The sequence below is a fragment of the Ovis canadensis genome, chromosome 21 (assembly GCF_042477335.2).
Source record: "Ovis canadensis isolate MfBH-ARS-UI-01 breed Bighorn chromosome 21, ARS-UI_OviCan_v2, whole genome shotgun sequence".
In the NCBI taxonomy this organism is placed as follows: Eukaryota; Metazoa; Chordata; class Mammalia; order Artiodactyla; family Bovidae; genus Ovis; species Ovis canadensis.
The window spans coordinates 41,621,729-41,642,912 of NC_091265.1; the positions used below are offsets into that span (position 1 = coordinate 41,621,729).

General features: G+C 43.5%; 1 protein-coding gene across 3 annotated transcripts in view; it reads right to left on the reverse strand.

Annotated features, from left to right (window-relative positions):
• Positions 1 to 8,517, reverse strand: part of ZDHHC13 (zinc finger DHHC-type palmitoyltransferase 13) — a 55,488-nt gene extending 46,971 nt beyond the window's left edge. Inside the window, exon 1 of one of the 3 annotated variants that reach the window (XM_069565344.1) lies at positions 8,310 to 8,517. In XM_069565344.1, coding sequence (XP_069421445.1) covers positions 8,310 to 8,336 — 27 coding nt within the window. In that variant the 5' untranslated portion in view covers positions 8,337 to 8,517. The remainder of the gene's footprint in view (positions 1 to 8,309) is intronic. The other 2 variants (XM_069565346.1, XM_069565347.1) reach the window with 2 other exon arrangements.
• Positions 8,518 to 21,184: the final 12,667 nt, after the last annotated feature.

Genomic DNA, 21,184 nt, shown 5'->3' on the forward strand with positions numbered 1-21,184 from the left:
TCAAAAGACTCCCTTGGGATATTCCTTTTAAGCCACATCTCTAGCTCAGCTACCTCAGCTCCTGGCAACCACGGATATGTTCTTCATTACTGGTTTTTTTTCTTTCCCAGACTGTCAAACAATGGAATCATGCAGAATATAATCTTCTAAGACTGGCTTCTTGCACTCAGCATAATGCTGAGACTCATCCAAGTTACTGTATGTTAGTAATAGTTCCTTTCCTGCTATATAGTATTCCATTACATGAATATATCACAGTTTATCCATTTAAACAACCCACCTGGGTTGTTTCCAGCTTCTGGCAATTATAAATGGAGCTGCTATAAACATACATTTTGTGTGAACATATGTTTTGCTTCTCTAACAGCGAAATTTGCTTGACCATCTGGTAAGTAGATGTTAAATTTATAAGGAGTTGCCAAATTGTTTTCCGGAGTGGCTGGACCACTTTGCATTGCCGTCAGCAAATTATGAGAGTTCCACTTGCTCCGCATCCTCTGACACTGATACTCTCCCGTCAGTATAACAGACGTGTAGTAGTGTTTCATCAGGGCCTCAGACTGCATATCCCTGATGGCTAATGGGGCTGAGTGTCATTTCATGTGCTATTTGCTATCTGTGTTTCTTCTTGGGTGAATTGTCTTTTTACTTATTTTTTAATTGGGCTATTTTCTCACTGCTAAATTTTGAGAGTTCCTTATACTACACATGCTAGACATAAGTCAGTCCTCGGTCAGATATGTGATTTGTAAATATATTCTCCCCATCTGTAGCTTATCTTCCAATTTCTTAAGTCTCTTTCATACAGCAAACATTTTCAATTTAATGAGGTATAATGTAGCGATTTTTTTTTTTCTTTCATGGACCATGCTTCTGCTGTCACTTCTAACAACCACTGCCTTGGGACCTCAACTCCTCTGCTCAGAGAGGAAGTTCTCCTCCCTCAGGGTTTCAGGTGCTTGCGCTGCCAGGAGACCACTTTCCTGTTCCTTGAACCTGAACTAGAGGGCTTCTCCATGAGCACTCCTGTCTGGAGGGATGCTCACTGCCAGGATTCGAGTCCCAGGGTTGGGGGTGGACAGGAGGGGACTCAGATGGGAAAAAGGAAAATTAGCTGCTGGTTCAGTGGTTTTTCGAATTCCGGTCTTTCCCCCTGCTCTGCCTGCTACAATTTTCTTTCAAGAATCCTTAAAGAGCATTCTATTCTATCCAGTCCATTCATGGGGACAGACAGGGTGGAGTGTTCTTTGCTCCTTCTTAGCCAGAGCTAGAATCACAAATGTTTTTTTGAATACACAAGTTCTGACTTCTCTGGTAAATTCAACCTCACTGCATGAAACTCTTATTTTAACATGCACACACTCACACAGATAAAAATAAACATATATGTAGTGAGATTAAAACATCAAAAAGACATCAGGATTCTCTTCACCATATCACACGTAACTACCTTCAACTGAAAGAAGACAAAAGATCAAAGAAAGAGTTAAACTCTACTCAGAATTTCTACAGTCTCAATATACAGCAGATGGAGATGACAGAGAAATCAGTCTGCTTTTTATATAAAACTTAAATTTTTTTAAATCATAAAGTAATTCACACTCATTTTAAAGCTCCAGCAATACAGACATGAACACTTTAGCTGATATTCTGGACTCTCCCTTCCAATCTTGTACCAGTAGAGATACTAGTATTAACACTTTGGTATATATCTTTCCTCACTATCTGTATATACTTTAATATATATAACATCATAGAGCATACACAGGTTTTTATGATTTTCTTATATTTAACAAAACATCTTCAAACATGGGATTTGATTATATAATTATTCATCAACTTGCCTGTCTCACCTAACAATATATCATGTACAGCCCTGGGGTCAGTAAATAATAGTTGAATCTTATTCCATTGTAAAGATCTAGCATAGTTAGACGTCAGACATGCAAGCTGATTTCAGCATTCGCTCTCTAAACAACCCTATAATTAACATTGTATACATTCTCTAACGTTGATTCACCAACACAGGACTGCTGGGTGAAAAAAATACATATGTATTTTAAACATAAACAGATATTGACCAATTATCTTCCCTAATTCACATTCCCAGCAGCAAGTATTAAGTGTTCCTTTTCCCCAAAACCTCCCCATAACTGATTATTATCAATCTTTTTACAATCTTTCCAATCTGATGGCTAAAAAACATGGCATCTTGCTTTGCATTTTTTGTTTATCATTTATTGTCTCATATTTTCTCTTTTGTGGGTTGCCTTTTCATAGTCTGTTCTTCTAGTGGATTGTGTATCTTTTTTCCATTAATACATTAAGAAGATTAAGCCTTTCTTTATATACAGATTCTTCATCACAAATAAATGTTGTATATTATATAGATTAAAATGTATTACTTCTCATTATGCCTCAGGGCTTTAAGGACATCAGTTTCATTTTTCATGCAGAAAGTTGAGGAGGATTACACATTTCAATATAAAGAGCATTTATTTATTTATTATGAACAGTTTATTCAGCAATTAATTACTGTGTTTTTATGAGCATTATGCTAGGAACACAAGGCATCAGTGCGTATCCTCTAGGAGCTTAAGTCTAATGGGGCAGCTAAGTCAGAGACAAAGAGATACTTCAAGTGATAACTGAAGCAGTATGTGATGGAACGGCAAAAATTGGTGACCAAGAGTAGATAATAGGAGGTACTTTGTGTTCACGTCGTTTTTGCCTAAAGCCAAATCAGAGTAAAAGCTAAAGAGGATTACATAAACTCAAAGCCTGGTTTCAAAGCCAACGGTCTCCAAAGTGAGGCAAGTGCACTCAAGGCCAAGCACTCAGTAACCCATTCAGTCTAACAGAAGAAAATGTTAAAGCTGCTATTATAATAACTTCTGTATTTTTTAGAAAGGGGGGAGGGAAAGCCAAAAAAGTTTATAAATTTGTCTTCTTTAATCTTTATGAGTTTTTAGCCCTGGAAGACTCATGCAATCTGTATATCAAGCAGGTCACTCCTCACGGTCTGTTTACAAGGTAACTTAGGGGCAGCGTAAAAGCCCACACCCAGAGGGGTTACAATGGGACCTTTACCATTCTGTGGTATTCATCAGGCTAAGTAATTCTCAAGGTATATTACCTAATTTTAACTACTAACTAATTTTAAAACTATCCTTCCCCAAATAAGCAAGTGGCTTACACTGATTACTCCAAAGAAACGATGAACTGAAATAGTAACAGTAGTACTGATACAAGTACAAGCAAACAAGACAATGGCAGAGCTGACCCTTGTCATAACAGGTGCTCTCCACTGGCCACAAGAAGTGAAACAGAGACGGTCTAATCTGATCTAACAAAAGGCCAGCCTTCCTCCAAAAAAATTTCAAATTATCAAAAATGCTGATCTGAAGCAGACTTATATTTAGTATTTTTAATTCAAAACCTTACCATGAGTATATACTGAGCTATTCACTTATGAGTATAATTTAGAGACATACTGTCAAATCCGGTAATAACATGACAATATGGATTTGGAGACTGGCTCCTTCTCCCAGGCCCCAGGTACATCAAACAGAGGGAGCTGAACTTTTTACGTCCCAGCTCACCACATGCCCCAGGACTGTCCCTGTTAACACGTAAGTTAACTGGTCAGGGGCCAACAAGGGACAGCAAACTGCGGTCAGTAGTATCTGGATGATCTGGACTGTGCAGCTGGAAGCCTGAGCTTCCAGCCAGCATGCAGTGCACGTGCCTCTCATCATTCCCTTAATCTCACAATACAGGTCATTTTACAACCATGAAAACTTTAATTCCTGCTTTTCACATTGCGGGGTGCTTTACTCTAGGGGTGCAAGCCCAAAACTGCTCTACTGACAGGCCTGCATGATCAAAAAAGCTTAGAGGACACAGCTGTAAGCTATGTTCTTTGCTCTAGATACCACTCCCTCTCAAAATTCTGCCGTAGAGCTACAGGTGAGAAAGGAAATGACCTGCTTTGGGGGGAGGTTAACTTCAGGGACAGTCACATAAAATGATTATAGAAAACAACCATGGAGTCCCAACACAAAGGTTAAAGCAAAGTTTGTTGTGATCCTACACCCTTCTTAGAAACTACTTGCTGGTTAGCTTACAAAATGTTTTTTAAGTTTTCTCTAGTGGTTTCCTTTTTACCATGTTGAAAGGAAAAATCTCCCTGAGAACAAGGTCCAAGTCTCAGATTTCAGGTTGGCTGTATGATGGCTGCTAATCATCTACCTGATTTGGGGCTTCAGTTTCTACATTTGTAAAATGAAAGGAGGAGATCAATGTAGCTATAAAGTTATTTCCAAATCCATGTTTACGGTTCTAAGAAGAGCTGTTACAGTAGTTACTATTGACATGTGTACTGGTAAAGGCATCACTGCATAAACAAACACCCTTCGTGGCAGTGGAAGCCTAACTGATAATATGACTGCCTACAATATTAAGGTAACAGAATAGGCTGAGCAATAGACACCACCAAACTCATAAGAGTTTCCATTAATCATTCACTCAGGGAAATGTAAAGAACACCTGCTGCTGTTGCTGCTGCTGCTAAGTCACTCCAGTCGTATCTGACTCTCTGCGACACCACAGACGGCAGCCCGCCAGGCTCCCCCATTCCTGGGATTCCCCAGGCAAGAACACTGGAGTGGGTTGCCATTTCCTTCTCCAATGCATGAAAGTGAAAAGTGAAAGTGAAGTCACTCAGTCGTGTCCGACTCTTAGCGACCTCATGGACTGCAGCCTACCAGGCTCCTCTGTCCATGGGGTTCTCCAGGCAAGAGTACTGGAGTGGGGTGCCATTGCCTTCTCTGAAAGAACACCTACTATATACCAATCAGGGTACTAGGTACTTAGGGATAAAGGATGAATAAGACAAAATTCTTGCTACAATCCATTCATTCGTTCACCAGGTGTTTCTTGAATGCCTACTCAATGTGTCGGTCACTGTTTGAGAAACACCTTGATATGGCCCTGAACACAACAAACACAGTACAAAATAAGAAAAAGAAAAGGAGGGGCAGGGATACCAGAAAAAAAAAAAAAAAAGACTTGTAGCTAGCTGAATACTCTCCTCTACACAGAGCAGAAAAAGCAGAACAAGATATTATAAAGTTCTATAAGACAGCTATGAATACATCTGTGGTGATTATTATAACAAAGTCCCCAAGTTCTTTGATACTTCTCCATCAAGAGGAAAGAATCTATGTCCCTCCCTCTCAAATCTGAGCTCTCTGACTACTTCAATAATAAAATACCACAGAAGTGACACCTGGCCAGTGATACTCGGCAGGCTCAGGCCTCAGAAACCGGCAGCTTCCTCTTTCTGTCTCTTGAAATGTTCACTCTTGGAGCCCTGCCACCATGCTGTCCAGAGGCCCAGGCCACGTGCAGGTGTCCCTGCTCAAAATCATCATGACATGTGACTGAGGGTACCACCAAATGATATTAGCCCGAGTCATCCCAGGGGACAAGTCTTTCCAGCAGAGGCTCCGGACATGGTGGAACAGAAACAAACCATCCCTGCTTTCCGCTGGCCAAAATCCTGACTGCTATGATTTGGGGTGGTTTGTTACACAGTAGTAGATGATTTGGAGAAGGCACTGGCGACCCACTCCAGTACTCTTGCCTGGAAACTCCCATGGACGGAGCAGCCTGGTAGGCTGCAGTCCATGGGATCGCTAAGTCGGACACAACTGAGCGACTTCACTTTCACGCATTGGAGGAGGAAATGGCAACCTACTCCAGTGTTCTTGCCTGGAGAATCCCAGGGATGGGGGAGCCTGGTGGGCTGCCGTCTATGGGGTCACACAGAGTCGGACACGACTGAAGTGACTTAGCAGCAGCAGCAGTAGATGACTGGAACATCTTAAGATATAAGAGGTATTTCTCACCTCTTGAGATATCTTGAATCCAATTACTTTTTCTAAATAGTATATAAGTACCATTAAAGTTAATTAACTAAAGAGAAAACCAAGAGCTAGAAAACCATATTTAAACTCTCATGAGGCTCAAAATCCTGACGATTATCAAATAAAGACAGAAAGAGAGATTGGACAGATAACCACTAAAATTTCTCATGGCATTAACAGAGTTAAGTATCCAAGTTTATTCACTAGGCAATTATTTACAGAGTATGTTAATGACATTAAATGCGGAGAAGAAACATAAAGGAAGGAAGGGGGTTAGGGAATGCTGCAGATAGTGGTTATGATGGGGAGGGCCTGCCAACATTGCCATGACATTTGTGTCCAGACTTTACAAAAGTGGAGGGAGTAAGCCATGTGAATATATGAGAAGAGTTTTCCAGATAGAGCAAATAGTAAGTACAAAGGCCTTGGGGCTAGTGTGGCTTTGGTTGATTGAGCAAGAAAGCAGTATTAATAAAAAATGAGGTCAGAGAGGAAACTGGGGTCCAGAGAATAAAGGCAAATGCTGGTAAAAAACCTTTCAGCTGGAATCAGAGGAACCAAATTCAACCAGAGCAGGAATGTTCTTGTCTGTTTTGTTCACCAATTAATCTCCAGTACCTGTAACAATGCTTAACCCCTGGTAGAATGAATGAGGTCTTGGCTCTGTCACTTAACAGCTATTTGACTTTTAACAAATGACTTTTTTTTTTTTTTTTTTGGCCTCACCACAAAGCTTGCAGGATCCTCAGTTCCCCAATCAGGGAATGAACCTGAGCCATGGCAGTGAAAAGCACTGAGTCCTAACCACTGGACCTCCAGGGAAATTCCATGACTCCCAACTTTTTGAGCCTCAATTCTAATCTCTAAAACTTAAGCAACAATCCCTCCCCACCACACAGAGTCACAGTGAGGATTAAGAATACAGAAGTATTTTGCAAGCTGTAGAGCATCGTAGGTAAGCTCTTTATGTTATTATTGAAAAAGTTAATAGCAATTATTATTAACAACAACAACGATTCTACCTTGTCCCATTTAATCTCAACCTCTGAATCATGCTCTCCCTCCATGTGGCAGGGAATTCAAGCAGGGCTATCTTTCCTGAAGCACCAGGTAATGAAGTTTAAGCACTTAAAGGCTTCTGTAAATGAGTGGTAGTAATTAAGATATGATAATCACTCCTACTAACTTTTCCTTGAAACTCTAAGGGGGAAGAAAACAAACAAAGGAGACAGTTTCCATGTGAAGGTTCTACCCTCTTTTGTAATATCTGGTCTGCCTGCAAACCTTTTTTATTCTATCAAAATTCAAGAACATTTGACAACTTCCCTCCTGTTTTGTTCCTCACTTAATCTTACATCAGCTTGCTGAAAGAATGGAGGGAAAAGGGGAGCATGAGGAACATTCTCAAGATGACAAAGATGTTTTTTAAAGAGGCCCACTGAGCCAATCATCTCAAACTGGTTGAGTCTCACTTAGGGACAGAAAAATCTGCTACCCAATTCACTCCAGCTGAAGACAGCTTCAGTTTTCTCATCTGTAAACGGGGATTCTATCACCTTCTTAAGGATGTTTCAATTCTGTAACTAATAATGCACACAAAAGCATTTGGCATATATATGCTAAGAACTCACTAGACCCTGGCTGAACCAGAGTATTTTTCATATATTCAACAAATACTAAGTAAACAGCTATAATATGCCAGTCAGGACCATAAACAAAAAGGACAAAAATCTAGTTCTCCTGGAGCTAACATGTACCTCCTGTCACTCCCCATTGGCCCCTTCTGTTTTCTGAAACTACATCTGGCTTCCAGCACGACCTCCGCCACACACAGAGTCCTTTGGGATTTTGCAGACAGCTATCACGCACCTCCCTCTCCACCCCGTTTTCTCCGGCCTAAACAAACAGCCTCAGATCTTTCAAGGAGTAAGCAAGGATATGGCAACAGGGAGCTAGAACAGGGCTGGGTGGGGCGAAGGCAGGTTCCCAGGCGCCTCGGCCTAAAAAGAAATGAAGAGAACCTCACAGACTTCAGGCCAAGGTCATGAAGGGCTGGTCCAACTCAGGTGTGTCACCTGACACCTCTCCCAGGAACGGCTTCCCTCTCCTCCCAGGCCCCAGAGCAGTACCGGCCTTAAGGTGGATGGATGCGGAAGAGCCGGTATGGCACTCACCCTGTGTCTTCGCCTTTTCTTCTCGGTCGCCTCAGAGAGAATTCCCTGCATCATTCTCGGCGTTTCCAGGTTTCCCCCTCCCTGGACCCTGCCCCTCCGCTCCCTGAGGCCCCTCTGGGAGCTAACTCACACCCAAGCCCTCCGTCTCTTCCTCCCCTCGGCCACCCGCCGGGCCCCTGAGACGCTTGCGCCCAACCGCACTCACCTGCGAGCCCAATCCCGGCCCCTCCATCTCCCCAGTGGCGACGGCGACTCGACAAAGTGGCGGCGGCGGCCCGCTGGCCAGCCCGCCTCGAGCCGTCTCTACTCCCACTTCCTTCTGTGACTCCGCCTCCACCGCGTCCCTGTCTCGAGCGCTGCGCCGTCAATCGGCCTCGAAAGAGCCAATCCATGCCCTCCGCTCGGCTGGGGGCGGGAGTCTCGCGCCGCCAGGGAGGCTAGTGGAGAACTGCGAGTCGGAGGCCCCGCCCATGCCTCGCCCACGCCGGGTGCTAAGAGCCGCTGGCCAAGGCTGTGCACTGCTTGCCCAGGTAGATGTCCACCTGTCCGCATGCCTCATCCTGCCTCTAGTACAGATCCAGGATCTGGCTGTTATTCCAACGTCAAGCACCATCTGCCGAGTGCAAATCGGGACTTGGCTGTTTAATAGCTAGATGGCCTTGTGAAACCGTTTCTTAGTTCAGTTCACTTGCTCAGTCGTGTCCAACTCTTTGCGACCCCATGAATCGCAGCACTCCAGGCCTCCCTGTCCATCACCAACTCCCGGAGTTCACTCAAACTCATGTCCATCGAGTCGGTGATGCCATCCAGCCATCTCATCCTCTGTAGCCCCCTTCTCCTCCTGCCCTCAATCCCTCACAGCATCAGAGTCTTTTCCAATGAGTCAACTCTTCGCATGAGGTGGCCAAAGTACTGGTGTTTCAGCTTTAGCATCATTCCTTCCAAAGAACACCCAGGGCTGATTTCCTTTAGAATGGACTGGTTGGATCTCCTTGCAGTCCAAGGGACTCTCAAGAGTCTTCTCCAACACCACACTTCAAAAGCATCAATTCGATACAGCATGCTTGGGGCTGGTGCATGGGGATGACCCAGAGAGATGTTATGGAGAGGGAGGTGGGAGGGGGGTTCATGTTTGGGAACGCATGTAAGAATTAAAGATTTTAAAATTTAAAAAATAAAAAAACTAAAAAAAAAAAAAAGCATCAATTCTTCAGCGCTCAGCTTTCTTCACAGTCCAATTCTCACATCCATACATGACCACTGGAAAAACCATAGCCTTGACTAGACGGACCTTGGTTGGCAAAGTAATGTCTCTGCTTTTCAATATGCTATATAGGTTGCTCATAACTTTCCTTCCAAGGAGTAAGCGTCTTTTAATTTCATGGCTGCAATCACCATCTGCAGTGATTTTGGAGCCCCAAAATATAAAGTCTGCCACTGTTTCCCCATCTATTTCCTATGAAGTGATGGGACAAGATGCCATGATCTTCATTTTCTGAATGTTGAGCTTTAAGCCAACTTTTCACTCTCCTCTTTCACTTCCATCAAGAGGCTTTTCAGTTCCTCTTCCCTTTCTGCCATAAGGGTGGTGTCATCTGCATATCTGAGGTTATTGATATTTCTCCCAGCAATCTTGATTCCAGCTTGAGCTTCTTCCAGCCCAGCGTTTCTCATGATGTACTCTGCCTAGAAGTTAAATAAGCAGGGTGACAACATACAGCCTTGACGTACTCCTTTACCTGTTTGGAACCAGTCTGTCATTCCATGTCCAGTTCTAACTGTTGCTTCCTGACCTGCATATAGGTTTCTCAAGAGGCAGTTCAGGTGGTCTGGTATTCCCATCTCTTTCAGAATTTTCCACAGTTTATTGTGATCCACACAGTCAAAGGCTTTGGCATACAATTTCCACATCTGTGAAATGGAGAAAATGAGGGTACTTATTTCACAGAATTGTCAGAAGGATTAAACAAGATAAAGCATGTAAAGCCCCTTAGCCAATGTTTGACATAAGAAGGAACCAATAAATGTTAACTATTAAAATATTTGCTACTCTGTTCCTGTGACCTTCGGCAAGTCTCTTTCACCTCTGGGGCTCTGTTTCCTCAGCAAAAGAAAAAAATATATGAGTTCCATCTCTCAGATGGATTGGGAAGAGCCGCCATCCGCACTCCCCACATCCTTTTGTGAACTGCACCGAAGTAGCTGACACCTAACCTCTATTCAGCCTGAAGGACAGATATGAAGCTAGGTGAAGACTTAGCTTCTGCCCTTGGGAGTCCACTGGGGAAATGGGGCTCACCTACCTCAGCCTCCAGAAAACACTAGGGCTTCTTCTAACCCAGCACTTAATATAGTCTTTGCAATTATTCCTTAATGTATCTGTTGCCAAACCAAACCTTTGGAAGTTAAATTGGAAAAACATTGAAAGAATTACGTCTCCTCTATTCTGCTATAATAGTTCTAAACCATAAAATAAATGTCTAGAAAAAAAACAAAGTGCTGGTTTTTCCTGTGATAAATATTGTAATATGGTATAATTGTAAAGCTTGACTGTTACTATTATTATTATAGTGCCACTACCTATTAGGAACATCCAGTCCGGAGTTGCCCCAAAAGCCCAAGGTCTTTGAGGCTGGGGCCTTATTGTATCCACCTGTGAACTCCTGGTGCCTGGCACAGCACTGGGACATGGAAAATGCTTGGTACAATTTTACCGAGTGGATGGGTGGATGGATAGGTGTGTCATCAACTTCTATGATACAAGGAAGGACAAATTAAGTGGCAAATAGAAGTGCAAGCAACTTCCCTTGAGAGCCAGTGGAGCAAGCAATCAAGTTGAACACCCTAGGATGAGACACTGGGCAAGGTTTCACAGAGGAGAGAGCCTTTGGGCATGGTCATTGCGCTTAATAAGAGCTCTGTCTATTGATCACTTACTACGTTTCCAGAAGGAGAAACTGTGTTTCAGACTGATTCCATAAACTCCAAATCACTCAGCTGGTAAGTGGTGGAGAAAGGATTCTAACCCATGTCTCTTACCTCAAAGTGCTTTGGCAGAAGCTGTTTGGTTGTTTCACTCTCGAGTCTGTCTTTTTTTTTTTTTTAATGCCTCTATTGAGCTTCTTCAGATTGGGATGGGTATATCCTTAGCTAGTGGCTGAAGGAAAGCAAACCCAGTGAGGCCTTGAAATGCCATCCTTACCTCTCATCTTTGAAAATGCCTCTGGCTCAGCGTGTTGACATAGCACTGGAGAATAGTCTAATGGTAGGGGGCATGTTCCTGGAGCGGACCATCTGGGCCTGAATCCCAGTGCCAGCACTGAGTTGTCATATGATCTTGGGCAAGTTGCTCAATCTCTTTGTGTTTCAGTTTCTTAATCTGTAAAATATAAAAGTGGGAAAACAATAGTACTTACTTCACAGGGCTGTTGGGAGAATTACATGAGCCATTGTACATAAAGTTCTTAGAGGAGTGCGTGGAACCTAATAGGCACTGTATATGGGTTAGCTGCCATTGTCATTGTCATCGTCCTCCTCAGCAGTGGGTGGTGGAGAGAGTACCAAATGGGCCAGCTGGAGGAGGCCATGTAAAGGACTGAAGACACACACTCAGCAGACCTGGCTTCTAGTCCAAACTTTGCCATTATTTACCATGTATATTAGTTGGCTTAGAGCTGCCATAACAAAGTACCACAGGCTGGCTGGTTTAAACAGCAGAAATTAATTTTTCTCAAAATTCTAGAGGCCAGAATCCAAGATTATGGTGTCAGTAGGGTTGTTCCTGTGGAGAAGGCAATGGCACCCCACTCCAGTACTCTTGCCTGGAAAATCCCATGGATGGAGGAGCCTGGAAGGCTGCAGTCCATGGGGTCGCTGAGGGTCAAACATGACTGAGCGACTTCACTTTCACTTTTCAGTTTCATGCATTGGAGAAGGAAAGGGCAACCCACTCCAGCGTTCTTGCCTGGAGAATCCCAGGGACAAGGGAGCCTGGTGGGCTGCCGTCTACGGGGTCACACAGAGTTGGACACGACTGAAGCAACTTAGCAGCAGCAGGGTTGTTTCTCCTAAGGCCTCTCTCCTTGGATTCAGATGGCTATCTTCTTCCTGTGTCTTCACATTCCCTCCGTGCATGTTATCTGCACCCTATCTCCTCTTCTTATAAGAACATGAGTCATAATGGGTTAGGGCCCTAAAATGACCTCATTTGAACTTCTCTCTTTAAAGACTCTACTTCCAAATTCAGTCACATTCTAAGGTATTAGGAGTTAAGACTCCCATATATGAATTGAGGAGAGGGGCAAAATGCAGCCCATAACACTGTGTTCAGTTCAGTTCAGTTCTTTTCAGTTCAGTTGCTCAATCGTGTCCAACTCTTTGTGACCCCTTGGACTGCAGCACGCCAGGCCTCCCTGTCCATCACCAACTCCCAGAGCTTGCTCAAACTTACGTCCATCGAGTCAGTGATGCCATCCAATCATCTCATCTCCTGTCGTCCCCTTCTCTTTCTGCCTTCAGTCTTACCCAACAATGAGTCAGTTTTTTTCCATCGAGTCAGTTCTTTGCATCAGATGGCCAAAGTATAGGAGTTTCAGCTTCAGCATCAGTCCTTCCAGTGAATACTCAGGACTGATCTCCTTTATGATGGACTGATTTTATCTTCTTGCAGTCCAAGGAACTCTCAAGAGTCTTCTCCAACACCACAGTTCAAAAGCATCAATTCTTTGGTGCTCAGCTTTCTTTATAGTCCAACTCTCACATCCATACATGACTACTGGAAAAACCATAGCTTCGATTAGATGGACCTTTGTTGGCAAAGTAATGTCTCTGCTTTTTTACTATGCTGTCTAGGTTGGTCATAGCTTTTCTTCCAAGAAGCAAGTGTCTTTTAATTTCATGGCTGCAGTCACCATCTGCAATTATTTTGGAGCCCCCAAAATAAAGTCTGTCACTGTTTCCATTGTTTCCCCATCTATTTACCATGATTGATGGGACCAGATGATGCTGAGTTTCCCAAATTTGCTGGCATATTGAGTGCAGTACTTTCACAGCATCATCTTTTAGGATTTGAAATAGCTCAACTGGAATTCCATCACCTCTACTAGCTTTGTTCGTAGTGATGTTTCCAAAGGCTCACTTGACTTCGTATTCCAGGATGCCTGGCTCTAGGTGAGTGATCACACCATCATGGTTATCTGGGTCCTGAAGATCTTTTTTGTATTGTTCTTCTGTGTATTCTTGCCATCTCTTCTTAATATCTTCTGCTTCTGTTAGGTCCACAACACTTCTGTCCTTGCATGAAATATTCCCTTGGTATCACTAATTTTCTTGAAGAGATCTCTAGTTTTTCCCATTCTATTATTTTCCTCTATTTCTTTGCATTGATCCCTGAGGAAGGCTTTCTTATCTCTCCTTGCTATTCTTTGGAACTCTGCATTCAAATGGGTATATCTTTCCTTTTCTCCTTTGCCTTTAGCTTCTCTTTTCTCAGCTATTTGTAAGGCCTCCTCAGACAACCATGTTGCCTTTTTGTATTTCTTTTTCTTGGGGATGGTCTTGATCACTGCCTCCTGCACAATGTCAGAATCTCAGTCCATAGTTCTTCAGGCACTCTATCAGATCTAATCCCTTGAACCTATTTGTCACTTCCACTGTATAATTATAAGGGATTTGATTGAGGTCATACCTGAATCGTCTAGTGGTTTTCCCTACTTTCTTCAATTTAAGTCTGAATTTGGCAATAAGGAGTTCATGATCTGAGCCACAGTCAGCTCCCGGTCTTGTTTTTGCTGACTGTATAGAGCTTCTCCATCTTTGGCTGCAAAGAATATGTTGTGAAAGTAGCTCAGTTGTGTCCAGCTCTTTGTGACCACATGGACTCTACAGTCCATGGAATTCTCCAGGCTAGAATAATGGAGTGGGTAATCCTTTCCCATCTCCAAGGGATCTAATCAAAGAATATAATCAATCTGATTTCAGTATTGACCATCTGGTGATGTCCATGTGTAGAGTCGTCTCTTGTGTTGTTGGAAAATGGTGATTCTATGACCAGCGCATTCTCTTGGCAAAACTCTGTTAGCCTTTACCCTGCTTCATTTTGTACTCCAAGGCCAAATTTGCCTGTTACTCCAGCTATCTCTTGACTTCCTACTTTTGCATTCCAGTCCCCTATGATGAAAAGGACATCTTTTTGGGGTGTTAGTTCTAGAAGGTCTTGTGAGTCTTCATAGAACCATTCAACCTCAGCTTCTTCAGCATTATTGGTCAGGGTATAGAGTTGAATTACTGTGATATTGAATGATTTGCCTTGGAAATGAACAGAGATCATTCTGTCATTTTTGAGACTGCACCCAAGTACTGCACTTTCAACTCTTTTGTTAACTACGATGGCTATTCCATCTCTTCTAAGGGATACTTTCCCACAGTAATAGATATAATGGTCATCTGAGTTAAATTCACCCATTCCAGTCCATTTTAGTTAGCTGATTCCTAAAATGTTGATGTTCACTCTTGCCATCTCCTGTATGATCACTTCCAATTTACCTTGATTCATGAACCTAACATTCCAGGTTCCTATGCAATATTGTTCTTTACAGCATCGGACTTTACTTCCATCACCAGTCACATCCACAGCTGGGCATTGTTTTCGCTTTGGCTTCATCTCTTCATTCTTTCTGGTGTTATTTCTCCACTCATCTCCAGTAGCATATTGGGCACCCACCAATCTGGGAGTTCAGCTTTCAGTGTCATATCTTTTTGCCTTTTCATACTGTTCATGGGGTCCTCAAGGCAAGAATACTGAAGTGGTTTTCCAGTGCCTTCTCCAGTGAACCACATTTTGTCAGAATTCTCCACCATGACCCATCCATCTTGGGCGACCCTACACAGCATGGCTCATAGTTTCATTGAATTAGACAAGGCAAGTTCTCCTTCAAGAACTCCAAAATTACAACTCGCTGCTGAACAACTATCGACAGGAGAATGTTGGATCCCACCAAAAAAAGATACTCCACATCCAAAGACAAAGGAGAAGCCCCAGCAAGATGGTAGGAGGGGCAAAATCGTGTTTAGAATCAAACCCCATACCTGCCAGAGATGCTCAGAGGACTCAAACAAAACCTTGTGTGCACCAGGAGACTCCACAGAGACTGAACCAGACCTGCCTTCGAGGGTTTGAGTGTCTCCTATGGAGGTACAGGTCTGCAGTTGCCTGCTGCAGAGGCAGGGGCTCTGGGTGCAGCAATCCTAGGTGCGGCATAAACCCTCTTGGAGGAGGTCGCCGTTAACCCCACCATAGAGCCGCAGAGCAGACGATGCACAAACTGCAGAACAATTATACCAAATTCTCGCACTGTTAAGAAAGTTCTAGGACCCACAGCAGATTTCCCAACCTGGAGATCTGGCAAAGGGATGGAATTTGCCCAGGGAATTTGACTTTGGAGGCCAGTGGGATTTGATTACAGAACTTGCACAGGACTGGGGAAACAGACTTTGGGAGGGCACAAACAAAACCTGTGCACACCAGGACCCAGGAGAAAGGTGCAGTGACCCCACAAGAGACTGACCCAGGCTTGCCTGTGAGTCCAGGAGTCTCCAGCAGAGGCGTGGGTCGGGGCTGGCCTGCCTCAGGCTTGGGAGAACTGAGTGCAGCAGTGGATGCATGGGACCTTTTGAGGGAGGTCGCCATTACCTTCATTACCTCCACCATAGTTTGGTCTCCAGTCAAACAACAGGAAAGGAACACAGCCCTGCCCATCAACAGAAAATTGGATTAAAGACTTACTGAGCATGGCCCCACCCATCAGAACAAGACCCAGTTTCCCCCACAGTCAGTCTCTCCCATCAGGAACCTTCCATAAGCCTCTTATCCTTATCAGTCAGAGGGCAGAGAGAATAACACTGTGTGACCCTGGGCAAATCCTTCTCCCTCTCTGTGACAGTTTCCTCATCTGTAAAATGGGTCTGAGAGCAACAGTGGGACCACTAACCCTAATTTTGACAGTCCCCCCGCCAGTTTTGATCAGGTGATGTCTCCAGCTGAGACTAAGCTCTACCTCTCCAACCTCCATAACATGTTTTTAAAATCTCTTTCATTTAAAAAATGCAGGTCAGGAAGCAACAGTTAGAACTGGACATGGAACAACAGACTGGTTTCAAATAGGAAAAGGAGTACGTCAAGGCTGTATATTGTCACCCTGCTTATCTAACTTATATGCAGAGTACATCATGAGAAATGCTGGACTGGAAGAAACACAAGCTGGAATCAGGATTGCCAGGAGAAATATCAATAACCTCAGATATGCAGATGACACCACCCTTATGGCAGAAAGTGAAGAGGAGCTAAAAAGCCTCCTGATGAAAGTGAAAGAGGAGAGTGAAAAGTTGGCTTAAAGCTCAACATTCAGAAAACGAAGATCATGGCATCTGGTCCCATCACTTCATGGCAGATAGATGGGGAAACAGTAGAAACAGTGTCAGACTTTACTTTTTTGGCCTCCAAAATCACTGCAGATGGTGATTGCAGCCATGAAATTAAGAGACGCTTGCTCCTGGGAAGAAAAGTTATGACCAACCTAGATAGTATATTCAAAAGCAGAGACATGACTTTGCCGACTAAGGTCCGTCTAGTCAAGGCTATGGTTTTTCCAGTGGTCATGTATGGATGTGAGAGTTGGACTGTGAAGAAGACTGAGCACTGGAGAATTGATGCTTTTGAACTGTGGTGTTGGAGAAGACTCTTGAGAGTCCCTTGGACTGCAAGGAGATCCAACCAGTCCATTCTGAAGGAGATCAACCCTGGGATTTCTTTGGAAGGAATGATGCTAAAGCTGAAACTCCAGTACTTTGGCCACCTCATGCGAAGAGTTGACTCATTGGAAAAGACTGTGATGCTGGGAGGGATTGGGGGCAGGAGGAGAAGGGGACGACAGAGGATGAGATGGCTGGATGGCATCACTGACTTGATGGACATGAGTCTGAGTGAACTCCGGGAGATGGTGATGGACAGGGAGGCCTAGCGTGCTGCAATTTATGGGGTCACAAAGAGTCGGACATGACTGAGTGACTGAACTGAACTGAACTGAACTCCTGTAAGTATACGGTAGAATTTCCTTATGGGACCTTCTGGGCCAGATACTTTCTCTTTTCTTTCGGCTGTGTTGGTTTTTTGTTGCAGCATACCAGATCTTCATTGCGGAAGGCAACAGCTTCTCTCTAGTTGCAGCCTGTGGGCTTATTTGTCCCAGAGCATGTGGAATTTTAGTTCCCTGACCAGGGATCGAACCAGTGTCCCCCGCATTGTAAGGTGGATTCTTAACCACTGGACCACCAGGGAGGTCCCTTTAATCTCTTTTAGATGACACTCCTTTTCTCATTCTGCAAATATACATTGGATGTCTACTACAGACCAGAAAATTTGGAAAACTCAGCAGTGGCCACAGGACTGGAAAAGGTCAGTTTTCATTCCAATCCCAAAGAAGGGCAGTGCTAAAGATGTTCAAACTACTGTACAATTGCCCCCATTTCACATGCTAGCAAGTTAATGCTCAAAATCCTTCAAGCTAGGCTTTAATAGTACATGAACTGAGAACTTCCAGATGTATAAGCTAGATTTAGAAAAGGCAGAGGAACCAGAGATCAAATTGCCATCATTCGTTGGATCATAGAAAAAGCAAGGGAACTCCAGAAAAACATCTACTTCTGCTTTATTGACTACACTAAACCCTTTGACCCTGTGGATGACAACAAGCTGTGGAAAATTCATAAAGAAATGGGAACACCAGACCACTTTGCTTACCTCCTGAGAAACCTGTTGCAGATCAAGGAGCAACAGTTAGAACCAGACATGCAACATCAAATTGGTTCAAAATTGGGAAAGGAGTACATCAAAGCTGTATATTGTCACCCTTCTTATTTAATTTATATGCAGAGTGCATCATGGGAAACACCAGGGCTGGATGAAGCACAAGCAGGAATCAAGATTGACGGGACAATTATCAACAACCTCAGATATGCAGATGACACCACCCTTATGGCAGAAAGTGAAGAGGAACTAAAGAGGCTCATGATGAAAGTGAAAAAGGAGAGTGAAAAAGCTGACTTAAAACTCAACATTCAAAAAACGAAGATCATGGCATCTGGTCCCATCACTTCATGGCAAATAGATAGGGAAACAATGGAAACAGTGACAGACTTTATTTTCTTGGGCTCCAAAATCACTACAGACAGCCATTACAGTCATGAAATTAAGACACTTGCTCCTTGGAAGAAAATCTATGACAAACCTAGACAGCGTATTAAAAGCAGAGACATCACTTTGCTGACAAAGGTCTGTCTAGTCAAAGCTATGATCTTTCCAGAAGTATTGCATGGATGTGAGAGTTGGTCACAAGAGTCGGACACGACTGAGCGACTGAACTGAATTGAACTGAACTGTGAGAGTTGGACTATAAAGAAAGCTGAGTGCCAAAGAATTGATGCTTTTGAACTGTGATGTTGGAGAAGACTCTTGAGAGTCCCTTGGACTGCAAGGAGATCCAACCAGTCCATCCTAAAGGAAATCAGTCCTGAATATTCATTGGAAGGACTGATGCTGAAGCTGAAACTCCGATACTTTGGCCATCTGATGCAAAGAACTGACTCAGTGGAAAAGCCCCTGATGCTAGGAAAGATTGAAGGAAGGAGGAGAAAGAGCGACAGAGGATGAGATGGTTGAATGTCATCACCGACTCAGTGGACATGAGTTTGAGTAAACTCAGGGAGATAGTGAAGGACAGGGAAGCCTGGCGTGCAGCAGTCCATGGGACTGCAGAGTCGGACACGACTAAGCAACTGAGCGACAACAACAACTACAAACTCGGCACCATTTAGCACTGGGGATTCAGTATGGAGCAAGACCAAAATGCTGTCCCCTGGCTTCCTGGGGCTTTACTGTCCAGCAGCAAGAGACAGACTTTAATCAAATGGATTCACAAACACTGCCCTCTTAGAGTCAGCCTTGCAGTCCTTGGGTAGACTCTGTACTTGGCCATGGGCTTCTGGCACACATTGTCTTTACGTCCCTCACCATGCTTTGCACCAGGTCTGGCACGTGCTAAAGCCTGAAAAAGAAGTGCTGTCCAAACAAATGAACTGATGAATGAATACAGCTCAAGTGATAGTTTTCAAAAGGAAATCAAAAGTGGTTCAACTTCATACACCACTCTAAGAAGTGCTAACTGCACAATGCTTAACAATTCTTGGCTTGGAAAAAAATTTCCACATTATGGTTTACTAATCATCACTGTTACACTATGGGCAGCAACTGACTTCGTTCTGACTCAACTTCTGAATTTGGCCTCCTCGTTTCTTCCATAGCCCTGGAAAGGACAGGGGCAATTTTTTTTTGAAACAGGGGCTCATTGTAGTCATTTCAATGTCGGCACCAAAGTGACCCTTTGCAATGTCAATAACAACAGGGAGAGAAAAAAAAAAAAAACAGAAAAACCCACACGTTTGTTAGCACAGAGATTCCCACAGATACCACTTAGGAATCCCCAGTGCTCTCTGATACCAGGCCAGCGGGGCTGGGGTGAGGAGGAGTATTTGCTAGGAACACTTCAGGGAACAAATGTTTACTGAGTTCCTAATGTGTGCCAGACACAGGCTAAAACACATGAGTATCGCGGTGAATAATACAATCGATGCTCCTGTGGAGTTCAAGTATTTTGGAGAGGGCAAATACTGATAAATAAATCAATTTTTTTTTAAAAAAGAAGAAGAAAAAGTAAAATGACAAGTGCTAACAAGGAAAAGCACCAAGAATATAACCTAGGGACCTGCTTTAGCCTGGGCAGGGGTGGGGGGTGGGAGGTGGGGATAGGGTAGGGTAGAGGGTGGGTTTCATAATTCATAAACCAGCTCAAAGGACTTTTCTAACTTCCTCTGTTAATAAATGGGGAGGCTCGGGGAGGGAAGTGACTTACACAAGATCACCTTGCAAGTTACTGATGATGGAGATAGGATTAGGGCAACCCTCCTGACCCATCACGGCTATCTCACCAGGCTTCGGCAGTCTCGGCTTTCTAAATACCACCAGTCTCACAGATTTTCAGAACTGGAGGTTGAGGGACAGGACAAGGATTGCTTAGAAGTCTTGCTCGATTACATGTCTTCTATCTTTGAAAAACCTTCACAGTTAAAAACGGAAAGTGAGTCTTTCACTTCCTTTTATGTACTATTTATCAAGATCTGGTGGTGAGGTACTCTAAAAACCTCAGCTAATATGATCTGGGTTGGGAGGACACAGCACACATCTTATATTTTACTTGCTAGATTAACCAGATTCATACGGGTGTGTGTGTGGTGGGGGGTAGGGATAGGAAGAGAAAGAAGGTGAGGCAGGAAGTATATTTTGCCAGTTGCTGTTTTGAGTCTTAGTCACCTGATTGCAGTCCCACATTTAAATACCTGCTCCTAAAGAAAATGTTCTTGTTGTTTCCAAATCATGACAGCAACACTGAGGATTAGGTAATACATCTACCTTGACTCTAGTGTAGCAAGAATCCCTTCTCTACCTTCTATATCCATCCATCAGAGCGCTGTATTTGTTGGTTTACATATCCACCTCTCCTAGGCTCTGTGCTCCTGGAATACACTGAAACATCACTTTCTGAGGAAAGCCAATTGACCCCAGAAGCATCAGGCTAGAGCTTGTGGAAGAGACCTTAGCACTCTCATCTGCAAAATGGAACTAGTAATAAAACCTACTCCACAGAGTAGTTGTAGGGATTAAATGAACAAATGCACATAATGTGCATATAATAAGTGCTGTATAAATGTTGGATGTTACTAGGTACAGAAGAAACTGAGAAAACCTGAGATCTTAGGGAAAACTCAGCCTAAACAATGATCATGAGCCAACTCTGGAATATTCCTGACTTTAAAGCAAATATGATCAAGGTTCCCCCAGCCAGTATTTACTCCTTGTTTCAAAAAGAACATGGTTTGTGACATTTGATAGAACTGTCCTCTTTCCTTCACCTCCCTGTTCGGCACACTAAACTATTTATGTTAGTGAGAAAAGCTACATTTTCCTTAGCT